This window comes from Tachysurus fulvidraco, chromosome 2 (genome assembly GCF_022655615.1).
Source record: "Tachysurus fulvidraco isolate hzauxx_2018 chromosome 2, HZAU_PFXX_2.0, whole genome shotgun sequence".
NCBI classification, from domain to species: Eukaryota; Metazoa; Chordata; class Actinopteri; order Siluriformes; family Bagridae; genus Tachysurus; species Tachysurus fulvidraco.
The window spans coordinates 5,425,525-5,438,171 of record NC_062519.1 but is presented as its reverse complement, the minus strand read 5'-3'; the positions used below and the strand labels follow the sequence as shown (position 1 = coordinate 5,438,171).

The 12,647-nt window shown below is 38.2% G+C and overlaps 1 protein-coding gene across 2 annotated transcripts in view; it reads right to left on the bottom strand.

Annotated features, from left to right (window-relative positions):
- Positions 1 to 12,602, bottom strand: part of appl1 (adaptor protein, phosphotyrosine interaction, PH domain and leucine zipper containing 1) — a 13,587-nt gene extending 985 nt beyond the window's left edge. The window contains exons 1-22 of one of the 2 annotated variants that reach the window (XM_027167793.2): positions 12,410 to 12,602; positions 10,815 to 10,913; positions 10,655 to 10,714; positions 10,278 to 10,349; positions 10,071 to 10,158; positions 9,932 to 9,973; positions 9,781 to 9,839; positions 7,190 to 7,336; positions 6,964 to 7,046; positions 5,372 to 5,530; positions 4,914 to 5,102; positions 4,521 to 4,563; positions 4,360 to 4,416; positions 4,198 to 4,289; positions 3,910 to 4,089; positions 2,596 to 2,648; positions 2,313 to 2,487; positions 2,181 to 2,217; positions 1,828 to 1,974; positions 917 to 967; positions 716 to 805; positions 1 to 377 (exon numbers count right to left, since the gene is read on the bottom strand). The exon at positions 1 to 377 is cut by the window's left edge and continues 985 nt beyond it. In XM_027167793.2, coding sequence (XP_027023594.1) covers positions 228 to 377; positions 716 to 805; positions 917 to 967; positions 1,828 to 1,974; positions 2,181 to 2,217; positions 2,313 to 2,487; positions 2,596 to 2,648; positions 3,910 to 4,089; positions 4,198 to 4,289; positions 4,360 to 4,416; positions 4,521 to 4,563; positions 4,914 to 5,102; positions 5,372 to 5,530; positions 6,964 to 7,046; positions 7,190 to 7,336; positions 9,781 to 9,839; positions 9,932 to 9,973; positions 10,071 to 10,158; positions 10,278 to 10,349; positions 10,655 to 10,714; positions 10,815 to 10,913; positions 12,410 to 12,463 — 2,127 coding nt within the window. In that variant the 5' untranslated portion in view covers positions 12,464 to 12,602 and the 3' untranslated portion in view covers positions 1 to 227. The remainder of the gene's footprint in view (positions 378 to 715; positions 806 to 916; positions 968 to 1,827; positions 1,975 to 2,180; positions 2,218 to 2,312; positions 2,488 to 2,595; positions 2,649 to 3,909; positions 4,090 to 4,197; positions 4,290 to 4,359; positions 4,417 to 4,520; positions 4,564 to 4,913; positions 5,103 to 5,371; positions 5,531 to 6,963; positions 7,047 to 7,189; positions 7,337 to 9,780; positions 9,840 to 9,931; positions 9,974 to 10,070; positions 10,159 to 10,277; positions 10,350 to 10,654; positions 10,715 to 10,814; positions 10,914 to 12,409) is intronic. The other variant, XM_027167794.2, reaches the window with a different exon arrangement.
- Between the last annotated feature and the right edge of the window lie 45 nt (positions 12,603 to 12,647).

Here is a 12,647-nt window from a genome sequence, read left to right as displayed (position 1 = left end):
AGGTACAAAATACAAGATTTAATACAAATAAAACCAGCTTGTGTGAGTTTCTCCCAATCCACCCACCCATAAAATGACACTTTCGGCTCTAATCTGCAGTCATTTCACAAAAATATCATTTCCTTTAGTAAACCAGAAGCTTTAAAGGAAATGTCTTAAAGTTTAAGAGCTTTGAATGAAAAGTTGAGTCCAGGTAGAGATCAACTTTATCCTCATGCTCTTTACTCTCAAGCATCAGATTCGCCTCTTTTCTGCCCCTCCTCCCCGATTTCGCTGTCTTCTGATTGGCTCTTGCTGAGGACGAGGAACTGTCCGTCAGCAGCCGGCGCGTTTGGACGACTAGAGGCAGCTATCAGGCGGCTTTGTTCCTCCAGGTCCTGGAATTATGGTGCAGACTTTATTTTATGGCAATGAAAACATAATACAGGCTCAGTGATCTATATAACAGCACATCACTATAGAAATAACTACACATGCTCAAGAGAGAACATTTACTACATAATGCTGTCCTGACAAAAGCATCATGGGAGCTGCTGGAAGTGTCATGTTTTTACGTATAATGTTTTTAATGTTAGAGAATTTAAAATGCTCTCCGCTGCTTATCTCCTGGTAGCATCACGCGTTACTTGATTGTCTAATATCCTTTAGAGTCCTGGACCACGAGGACTAGAGTTTGATATTTATTATGGTGAAATGCTGAAGTTTCTCAACATACCTTTTCAATCTGTTTTTGTTTAGTCAGCTCTTCTTGGTGCTTCTCCTTGGCCTTTTCCATCTCTCTCTGCTTCTGAGTGGCTTTTTGATCCTACAAACAAATACAAGATTCTTATGAAGCAGACGATGCACTTTGCTAAAAAAAATGTTGCAGGTGTTAAAAGCCTTGTACGTCTTTGTCTAATCTGATACAAAGACTTACCATTTCTGAATGAAGGGCTATCTGTTTTGCCAAACCAACACTATCACAGATCTGACAAAAAACAAAAACAATTGAGATAAAACACACACTTAAACACACAACACTCACAACATCCACACACACTCTCAAACACACTCACACACTCAAACACACACTGTCTGCATTTGTTCTTAATCTTGTTAAATTGTTGGAAATGTGTGTGTTGTGATTATTGTTCTATGTACTTTTTTGTTTTGTTTGTTTTTATTTGTTTTTTATGTTATCTATTGTGTGCTGCTACCTTGGCCAAGGCTCGCTTGTAAATGAGATATCTACCTCAATGTGATTTTATCCCTGGTTAAATAAAGGTATAATAAAAATTAAAAAAACCAAACTCTCACACACACAAACACACACACACTCACACTCTCAAACACTCACACTCTCAAACACACACTCACACTCTCACACACACTCTCACACACACTCACACACACACTCACACACACACTCACACACACACACACACACACACACACACACACACACACACACACACACACACACACACACACACACAAACACACACACACACACACAGACACACACACACACACGCACACACACACACACACACACACTCACACACACACACACAAAAACATCAGCACTCACACACACACACACACACACACACACACACACACACACTCACACACACACACTCACACACACACTCACACACACACACTCTCACACACACACTCACACACACACACTCACACACACACACTCACACACACACACTCACACACTTACACACTCACACACACACACACACACACACACACACACACTCACACACACTCACACACACACACACACACACACACACACTCACACACACTCACACACACTCGTTTTCATTATACCTTCTCCCCGTCATTATTAGATTCAAAGATGTAGCAGACGGTGACGGGACGTCCATCGACTCGCCCCCCCGCTGTATGCAACACGAAGCCGAACAAGCGCTTGTTCTCTTGATGGGATGCACACATCACCACGCTGGACAGAGGGAACTGAGGACAAACAAAAAACAGCAGTAAGTCTGGGAAACACAGACCTACCATTCATAATCATAAATTAAAAAGGTTTCAGATCTTGGACCAATTTTTATATAATAAACACCATTAAACAGAAGTGCATAGCTTTTACATGTAGATATGCATATCTTTTGCATATATTGATGGGACAAGGTGAAAGGATGGAGAAAAAAATGGCCTACCCTTAATCTTGTGACTTGTGTTTGAGGATCAATGAGCCTAGAAACAGTTACAGGAAAGCAAACTTTTAATAAGAAGGCAGAGGAACACGAGATCACGTAGTATATTATCTGCGTGCCGTGGGGTTGTTTTACTTCAAGCAGTCGCAGGTGACAAGCAGATGTGATTCGGTCATCCTGAAGATGTTGTGGATGGCTCGAGCCGCCAGGATCTGCCTCATTGTCTCGTAGATGACATCCGGGTTCTCTGTGGCCTTCACTTCCATGGATCCCAGGAAACGCACGATGAAGAGCTGGTGCAGGATGGAGTCTGCGATGATCCAGAGGTATGTCAAATATTTGAGTGATTTATGACAATGACCTTTTCTTATGTCTAAAAAGTCTCTGTAAATATAAGGTCTGCTTATGGGACATGTACCTTCACTGTCTCCTGACTGCACCTGTCCAGACTCTCCGAATGGGTTTGTCCTTCTTTCAGCAAAGGTGACAAAGAAACATCGGCGTTATTTTAAAAGTAAATTAAAACACATATTGGTATTAAGTGGAACACATCAGGCAGGAATTACATCGAGATGAACCGACACGTGACCTGCCTTTTTAAATTCTTGTGACTCATCGTGTGGCATGTATAAAAGTTGACAAATGAGAATTAAAACTAGTTTTATGTATCAAATCTGAGGCAGTTACTGCACCTTTAGTTTTTATATATTTTTTCTACAAACTAAACAGTATACAGTGATCCCTCTCCACTTTGCGGTTCAAGTTTCGCGGCCTCGGTGCGTCGCTGATTTTTCAAAAACATTCCTCGAAAAATAAAGATAAAAACGGTTTCCCAGGATGCCAGACAAAGAGAGAAACTCTCTCAGAGGCTTTGTACATACCCACAGGCACTCAGACAAGGCACATGATTGGTTCCAGGTGCGAGATCTGAGCTGATTGGCTGCGCATCATCGCATCCTATCCCAGCTTCATCCCTTGTTGTATCTCGCCACACTCGTTCATGCTGTCAACTGTGTCTTGCGTATTGTGTTTGAAATTAACATGTCGTTAAGCCCTTACAATGCCTCCTAAGCGCCGTGCCCCTGCGAAAGATCCCTCTAGTGAGCCCAAGAGGAAGAGGAAGGTGATGTCCATCAGTGAAAAGGTCAAACTTAGGGCCAATCCTACTTCGCAGATTTTCACCTATCGCGAGGGGTTTCGGTCCCCATTAACCGCGATAAACGAGGGATCACTGTACCACCTTCAACCTTCATCAGAATAGAATAACCAATCAGTAACATTCTCAAAACCTCTGATACCCTGAAAACTTTATACTTTTTAACACCCTAAACATTATGAGATGTATCGTGAACCTCTTCGAGAGATGCTGCTTGTGTATACTGTGGAACCAAAGCGTTAAAAAACGCAAATGTCAATAATCGTGGTTTATTATGCAAAGTAACCTGTGCTTTAAAACTGATGAAGACGACGGCATGTTTACAGTTTAAATAACTTCAGATTTGCATATTCATAAATCTATGCTTTTTGATAGCAATGAACATAAATTAGTTACTCATATTAATAAAACAAAACAAACAAAAACAAAAAAAAATTTCATCTAACAACATTACATCTTTAAAAAGGTTAAAATTTTAATCACAAACCTGGACCCTTTGTTGCCAAACCACAACCTGTGCAGTGACATGGATGATACCGTTCTTGAAGTGTATACGATATGATTAGTGGCACTGACCTGCCCTGGACAGGACCTTTAGCCTGTGATGTGCAATCTTCACTGACTGGGGAAATGATATCAAACTGGATGGGGGTGTTTGGAGCCACCAGGGAATCCAGAGACAGAGAGGAGAGAGCAGGTGACTCAGAACCTGCTGAGCTCTGGCTGCCAGTGCGGGCTGCACGGGGTCGGCCCTGCCTGTAAACCGAGGGGATTAAAAACTATTGTTAGGTCTTGAATAGGAATAATCAGACTGCCCTAAAGAAAAATACAGCCATGTGAGTGTGAGGATAAACAGATACTGACGTGCTGGGTCTAAAACTCTCATGCCTCTGCTGGAATGAAGGCGATGGTGTCACAGCCTCCAAAGCTGACTGGTTGACTCTTGCTGCAGTTTCCTGTCAGTAAAACAGTCATTTAGAGCCATAAAACAGACTGACGAATCTTTGCTATGAAGCAAATGTTTACCTCAGGCTTCTCACTAAGATATATCCTCTTCGAGATGTTATTTATTGTTGCAATCCACTGAAAAGAAGAAAAGGCAACGTCTCTGTTTAACATCTCAGTATTTATTGAGCTCGCTCATATAATAAAAAACCAACGGATGGGAACTAGTAGAAATGTATTACCTCTTCACAATCTTTTCTGCTATCTGCTTGTAAAATGCCAACCCTATAATGAAAAAAAGAATCATTCAGCTTTACAATGTAATAGATCGGTTTTAAAAAATAATTATACTACATTTTGAGAGAAAGAAAATAATGTTGTGCTGGCAAGGGATAAAAAATAATCTAGAAAAATAAACAGAGAGAAATTAAATACGTTAAATGGAATCAGATTCGTTTAGTTTCATTCATTTATAAACACAAGTATAAAATAGTTAAATATTATTATTATTATTAATATTGGTTATTATTATTATCATTATTATTATAGTTATTATTAATATTTATTATTATTCTTATTATTATAGCTAGCAAAGTCCTAATAGGTTATTGATATATTGAGGTTACTAAACATACTTTTTGCCATCGAATGAAGAGATTTGGAAGCAGAAGCGTCGATCCTCACAGTCCACTGCCATGACAGAACAGTTGTCTATGTCCATGACCAGCCCTCCTGCTACGTCCCCTCGAGACTGACTCATGAGGTTCCCTCCTTGTGTGAAGAAATATTGGCGCTCCCAGGTGGACGACACCAGCCCTGTTTTACTGGACATAAGTAATTTAAAGTTTAGAGCAGGTCAATCATGCAAAAACATAATGACATGTCAGAGACTGGGTCTATGCCCTGCTGTAGCACTGGGGGGCGCCGTCAGGTGTATTGTTGTTATAGTCTTCTTATAACAGCACTTTATCACTGCATTCAGTTCTGTTAAATCTATGCCACGCCATCGCCGATGTCTTCGCATGTCCATTAAAATAAATCAATACATGGTCATGTACAATAACTATAACCAGCAGTCAGGCTCGTTTCGTACTTGCGAGTGTTGAGATATCCAGCTTTGCGGGTCAGGTTGCGGTTAATTGGGATTTTATTAGGGTCAGGGTCGGGCATGTATAGCAGATCACTGGCCTGCTCCAGATCTTGGATTGTCTGCTGCATTGTGTCCACCTCACTGTCCATCTCCCTGCGTACACTGAGAACAATAACAACAAATGATAAAATCAATGTTGTCCATATTTGTGTGTGTATATATATATATATATATATATATATATATAAGAAAAGTATTGCAATAAAATTATATATTATATATCAGGGGTATTCAATTAAAATTCAAATTTCCTCCCAGCAAAGGTCCGAATATTATATTGTCACTTAAAATAGTGTACCCTCATGTTAATAAAATCAATAACGCACATACATTTCTATATAATTTATTGTTAAATTTCAAGTGTTTTCAAAGTCTGAACTTGTATGGCACTTGAATGTAAAACAATCCTGTAGTTGTCTTTACTACATGTCAAGTAACAGACAACAGACACTGAATTTCTTCTGAATAAAATAAATAAAAAGTGCAAACACAGCTTTGAGCAGCCTGAACTTTGGCCTATATTTCAAGTAATGTAAAACATTCAGAATCTTTTGAATAAAATAAAAGTGGTTTGAATCTTTAAGAAAAAAATGAAACAAAAGACTTTTGAGCTGCCCCTTTTTTAAACATTAACTACATTAATAACACAGGAACCTTTAGGCAAAAGAACATTTCAAGTCAAATAGAACAGGGCAGAATTTACTGAATAAAAGACAAGTGCAGAGCTTTGAGCAGCTCCCTTTTTCCTCTCTCCTTTCCATCTTCCGTTCCTAGTGAGAGAAATAGGCATGTAACTGTCCTGCCAGCAGTTTGAATCCTAATTGTCCTGCCAGCATAATTAGGTGCATTACTGCCACCTTCTGCTCTGGAGTATGGAACAGAATCAATCTGTTTTTGGCTTGGGTTTTGATGACACTCCTGTCGTCATTTATTAATATCAAAGAGCTTATATAATCTTATAATATTAGATTATAATAAGGAGATGCTTAATATGATATTAGAATTTTAACGGGTCCAGGCAGACCCGTCACTCGGTCCGGATCCGGACCGCGGTCCGCCATTTGGTGATGCCCATTTCTCATATATATATATATATATATATATATATATATATATATATATATATATATATATATATATATATATATATATATATATAAACATATACCGGCAAGTAATGCAATACATACATACATACATAATATGCATACATATTTATAAGCATAAATAAGATCAAGAAAATAAAAGAATACAAAAAAAAATACATTAAATTGCACTTTAATGCATTACAGACCTGCTTATCATAGTTGTCGTACTGCAGATCGAATGAGCAAGCTAACGTCAATGTTAACAAAAGGGCTATGTTAAAATATTGACAAAGCTCGCATCCGCTTGCTAAAATAAACTATCCTGCTCTCTTGATTCCTGTAATTCGACTGTGAGGTAAAAATTCTAAAAACATCTGTGTGGAGGATTAAACCAATACAGGATGTCATACTAATCCGGGACAGGATATTAAATTAGATACAACCTACTTCTGTACACTGGTTCCGATGTTTGTGAGGAAGTCCTCCCATTGCTGTGTGAGGTTCTCTGATCCGAGCTTAAAGAAACTGATCTGAGGAAAGACAGGAGGAAAAAAGAAACATGGGTTAGGATTTATCCAGTTAAGATGTAGAGATACACTGAATAGTGTACAGTAGGTATGTATATGCACTGATAACAGTGAAATAATGACTAATGAGAACGTTTCATCAGCACCTGCGCCTGCATGTACCCCAGCAGCGGCTCTAACAGGGCAATCCTTTTCTTATATTGTAGCGTGTTAAGTGCTGAGAAGTAGTGCATCATGGTCTGGTGTTGCTTTTTCCTTGAAGTGTAAACATCTTCCATCACTTCACTCTTTACCTGTAGTGAAGGTAAACATTTTTATCATTAGAGAATTCACGTCCTTCGATTCTTTTGCTAATATTTCAGCCATCAACAAAAGTGTTCAACGAAAAAAGAAGCACAAAATCTCTGATGTGACTCGGTCTTCGAGTCATTTCTTCATCATAGCAACAATCTTCCTACGACAAACTCGGATCTAGTCAAATTTCCGGTCTTGTGCAAGGAAACGGGACTCGAGCCAACTAAATCTGCAGAACATACGCTCTTCCCACGGTGGCCAGGCCACGTCTCAGTGTGTGTTTCATTAAATGAAGACCGCCACTGCAGTGTGTAACTGTGTTAATCTTCTTATGTGCGTAATCAGTCCCACAGGAAAGTAGAAGACGACAGATCTGATTAGGTGACCATGTAAAGTCACAATGCAAAGACTGAGCTGTTAGTGTGTGGTGATCTGGTGTATTAAAAAAAAAAACAAAAAAAAAAAACATTTTCTAATAAACTACATGAACTTTTTTTTTTGCTTTAAACTTGTTTTATGTTTTACCTCATCTAATATGTGAAGCATTAAAACAGCGAGACAAGTGTTGGAGCAGCCGGAGACGAGAAATCCCAGGCAAAAGTACAAGCTGGAGGGCGAAAGCCCAATGCCCCCGGCCCCACATCAGACCCACCCACAACTAATCAGGACCGCACATGGCAGGGACTAGTATGCCACAGCCAACCAGGGTCCAGAAGCAGCGAAAGAAAGAAAGAAAGAAAGAAAGAAAGAGATTTAAATATAATCTTATAAGTATTTTATTTATATTTGATATTATATCTGTGTTGCTGCCTCTTCCTGGACCCCCACCCCCACCCCCCATCATGTGTGATTTTTGATGGTGTAGCACTGAGGATGGCTTTAGACAAAGAAGGTCAGTGGATTCATGACGGTTGGAAGTTAAAGATAGATGACCAATAAGGGTGTAATACTGATGTATTATTTTGAGTGGCGGTAGACAAGTTTTCCATGGAGATGTACTCTATTAGTAAATTTTTCCAAGTTGTAATGTGTATGGTGTTCCTTGATTTCCGGTTGCTGCATGTACTTCTACAATCTGCAGCCTCTAAACCACTGAACTGAAACTCGGCTCTCTTTTGCATTTAGCGGCTTCCAAAATCTAAGCCTAAACACGTCAGTTTATAATCATATCCTATTTACTATTTAAGATTCTGCACCATTTCTTGTTCTCTATTTAAATCAAATGACAAAGACGATGACGTAGTCTTTATTTTTGTCACATCTACATTACAGCACAGTGAAACCCCCACCACCTCCACATATCCCAAATTTGCAGGTTCAGACACGATACAGCACCACGGGAGCAGTGAGGGTTAAGGGCCTTGCTCAAAGGCACAACACAGATGCAGCTTGGCAGTGCTGGGGCTTGAACCCTGATCCTGTTTTGTACGAGCTTGTGGCATGATTGCTCGAGTCCACGCCATCATTAAAGCAGAAAGGGAATAGACCGAATCCTAGAAAACCTCCGAAATTCATTTCAATATTTCAAAAGATTCTACTTTTCACTCAAGTTGTTGTAACATAATTTGCAATAAAACTTTTGTATGTAAATGGGTAAATAATTTAAAATAGAAGCATATCAGATTGAGAGCGCTGTACAACTGAATATCTCAGCATAAGTGCGGTCCCTAAAACCAGAAAATGGCATATGAAGATTCTTTTCCATCTACAGAATGGAGCATTATTACCACTTACACAGCTGAGATCTTCAGTTTAGTTCCATGTTATTACCCAACAACTTGCCCATGTGAGATTTTACCACCAGATTTGTTAAACTGGCTTCATACATACACAACCCTTACACAACATGTTATTTGTAGGAAGACAGACTTCCCTATGCAAGATTAGAAAGTAAAAAAAAAAAAAAAGACATCATTTTGAGGAAACATATTTATGGTCTCTTAAAGTTGTGCTATTTTATATGAAAAGAATTTCACAGGCAAAAAAAAAACAGCAAGGTTTTAGGAGTTTAGACACATTGACATCTGAGGAGATCTGATGAGATTTCTCAGGCTGCATATGAACTTTTGTTATTCTATTATACGATCTATAGAATGAACGTATATTATTCAAATATGAAGCAAATCAGGTAAATATACACCATCATATTTACTTAGAAATTAGAAATGTTTGTTTCTGGAAAGCCCAACCTTTATCTTGTGTTTTTCCAGTTTCTATGTTAGCTAAGCATTTTTCTAGCTTTTATCTTTATACGAATGTGACTAGCACAATTTTTTTGTACATTTACGTTGCCAAAATGTCAGGCTTAAAACTATAAACTAACAAGAATGTTAACAGGTACGGCCACTTTTTAAGAGCAGATGATGGTGATTTACACAGTTGCCACGTTCAGCAAATTTTTAAAGCAAAACAGAATCAGAATTTAAGACTTTAACCTTCTTACCTTCTCGTTCTCTTTCTTTTTAGACAGCCGACTGTATCTGTTGATGGCCGTGTCGAGATCTGTCATATTAAGAAAACGAAACGGTGAAGACGTTACAGTGGCTGGAGAATTCTTTTGCTTTTGAAATTGGTGAAAGGAGTCGGATTCTCACCGTCGCTGGATATTTCGAACACTTCCTTCAGAGTAAGGATTTCTGAAGGAAAGAAGGCAAAGCAAGTAAAAAAAAAAAAAAAATCAAATAAATGATGAGTCAAGACAATGATAAACTGACAAATAAAATGTCTATTTACCTTTTAAGTCCCTCTCTTTGAACTGAGTGATGGGGAACATCATGGCATCTGCTAGCTGAGTGGACAGGACGGCATGACAGGAGCTGAGCTGTGAAACAGGAGAGAGAAAGAGAGAGAGAGAGAGAGACAGAGCGGGAGAGAGCAAATGTAAATCGAACTATGTACAGTATGAAGCGAAAAAAGCTAAAAGTTGTACATTATTCTCACCTCATCGATAACTTTGGAAAACTGCTGCAAAGTGGAGCTCATGACCTCATCATCACCACCGAGTGGAAAACGCTAAGGGAACGAGAAGGTTAAAATAAGAGCTTGGTTTATGCTAGCTATCACTTTTTAGCTTAGTCTTATAGGCTTCCAGGAAACTAAAACATGGGACAAGGAAATGTATTATTAATAATAATAATAATAATAATAATAATAATAATCAATCTATAAAAAAGAAATTGATTTTGAAAACATTACAATCTCTAAGGACACGACTACCTTTAAAATAAGTATAAAACTGTCACTTACTCCCCTGAACTATTCCTTTAAACCTGGTGAGTTTAAAGGCATCACTTTCAAAATGTTGCTAAACATTTTACCTGCTTTTCGTATTCCTTCAATAACTTGGAGGTCAGGTGTGTTGCAGCGCTCAGTTCATTCTGTAAACCACACAAACCTAAAAATGTAACTACTCCAAAAACAAGAAAAAAAAGGTTTAAATTGCTTTCTGATAAATTTGGTGTTTTAGTCACAGCCCACCTGTGCATCATATATCCTCTGCATGGCTTTGAAGAGCTGATGGTAGTAGCTGGATATGGCACATGTGTCTTCCTCAAACACGCCAAGCAGCGAGCGAGTCTAGAAAAAAAAAAACAACAACAGGTATTTAACATCAACGTGACCGTGGCTGCGTTTATATTACACACTGGGACTGGAAACAAGACCTTCTGTATCTTTGGCCTGCTAGAGTCAGGAATATGTCCTTGTAGACAGCCTGGTTTCTTCATCACGGAAAAAATACTCTAATATACAGTACACTGCTCTGGTCCGAGTGCCAAAAAAAAGAAGCAAGAAGTCAGGAGAAAATGTGTGTTATATTGAAAAACTATTATAAATTGACTCCACAAAATGTAGTCTGTTAATAAAAGGGTTTGGTTGCTAAGCAACATTAAGAGCAGTTCAGCTATTCTATAGTGTAAGAGTATTATTGGATTAAACAATGTAGATTTACAAGGAATTTATTTATTTTCATTGGTCACGGGTGTGTGTGTGTGTGTGTGTGTGTGTGTGTATAATGGTTTTAGAACCAGAACTTTGTTTTATAATGATATATTTTAGAACTATTCATCACTTGGCTTGTGGTTCTTGTAAGTAAAATATCACTAAAAATTTATTTGTTAAATAAATAAATTGTTCATCTCTTAACAATTAACAGGAAACTCGACCGTAAGTGCCAAGATGTGAATCAAATGATCAGATATTTGATGTGTTTCAGGTTAAAATGCAAAACAACCTAATCTGTGACAGAGGAAAACAACAACAAATAGGAAAAATAATAAAAATCTTCAGTTTCCGGCAATGTAAAGTTTTAATGTGTTCGAAGGTCAGTGGCTGGTGGAATAGTATGAGTCACAAGTAAGCAAGAAGAAAGATGAAGGAAGTGGGTGAGGAAGGAAACTAGGACATGTCAAGGATTTTAAACTGTGCTTGGTCTGTAGACAAAGTGTGAAATAACACAGCTGTGGCGTAAACCGGTGAAAATAGCAACCAGAAATGAGCTACTTAAGGAATTAATGTGATTAAAGACATTACATTGATTAAAGCCGATAATCACACACACACACACACACACACACACACACACACACCATTTATTTATCTTCTTAAACATATATACATAACGGTTTTATTCTCGTTAACACATTTCACAACACAATACTATACTATATGTGACTATTTTTAAAAAAAAAACAATTCTATTCCTGCACCATTTCCTTAAAAGGCCTAAAATGACTCCCGAACGTTTACAAGACTGTACAATGTAAAATCGGATATAATAAGTCACAAATAGTGCACTAATGTACTGAATACTGATTGATTTGGGACACAGCCCTTGTTTATAAACATTGTCTCCTCCCAAAATCAAACCAGGTCCACAAACTATTAACGCAGCTGGATAAAAAAAACGTTTTAATATCGATATTTTCTCGTTTTTACAAGCATTTTCTGACTCACATTTTAAACACGACGACTACACGTAAATAACTAGTTGCTATGCTAATTCTTTAGCTAGCTAGCAAGCCAAAAAGCTAGAACGCTAACAAGCCCAGATGTTTGTTGTTGTTTATTTTTACCTGAGGACTGTCCTCCAGTGTCTCTTCTATCGGCAGTTTGTCAATTCCTGGCATTTTTATGCTATTATTTATTCCGAAAAACTGACAGCTGTTTTTAGAAAAAAAAAATTTTTCCTGCTTTTTTTATTCAAGACTAATCAACAAGCAGACAGAGCCCTTCCCACACATACGGATATTCTATTTCTCCGCCTCTCATTGGCTGAAACTGCGTTGTGTCCCAATTCACTCCTTAAAACCT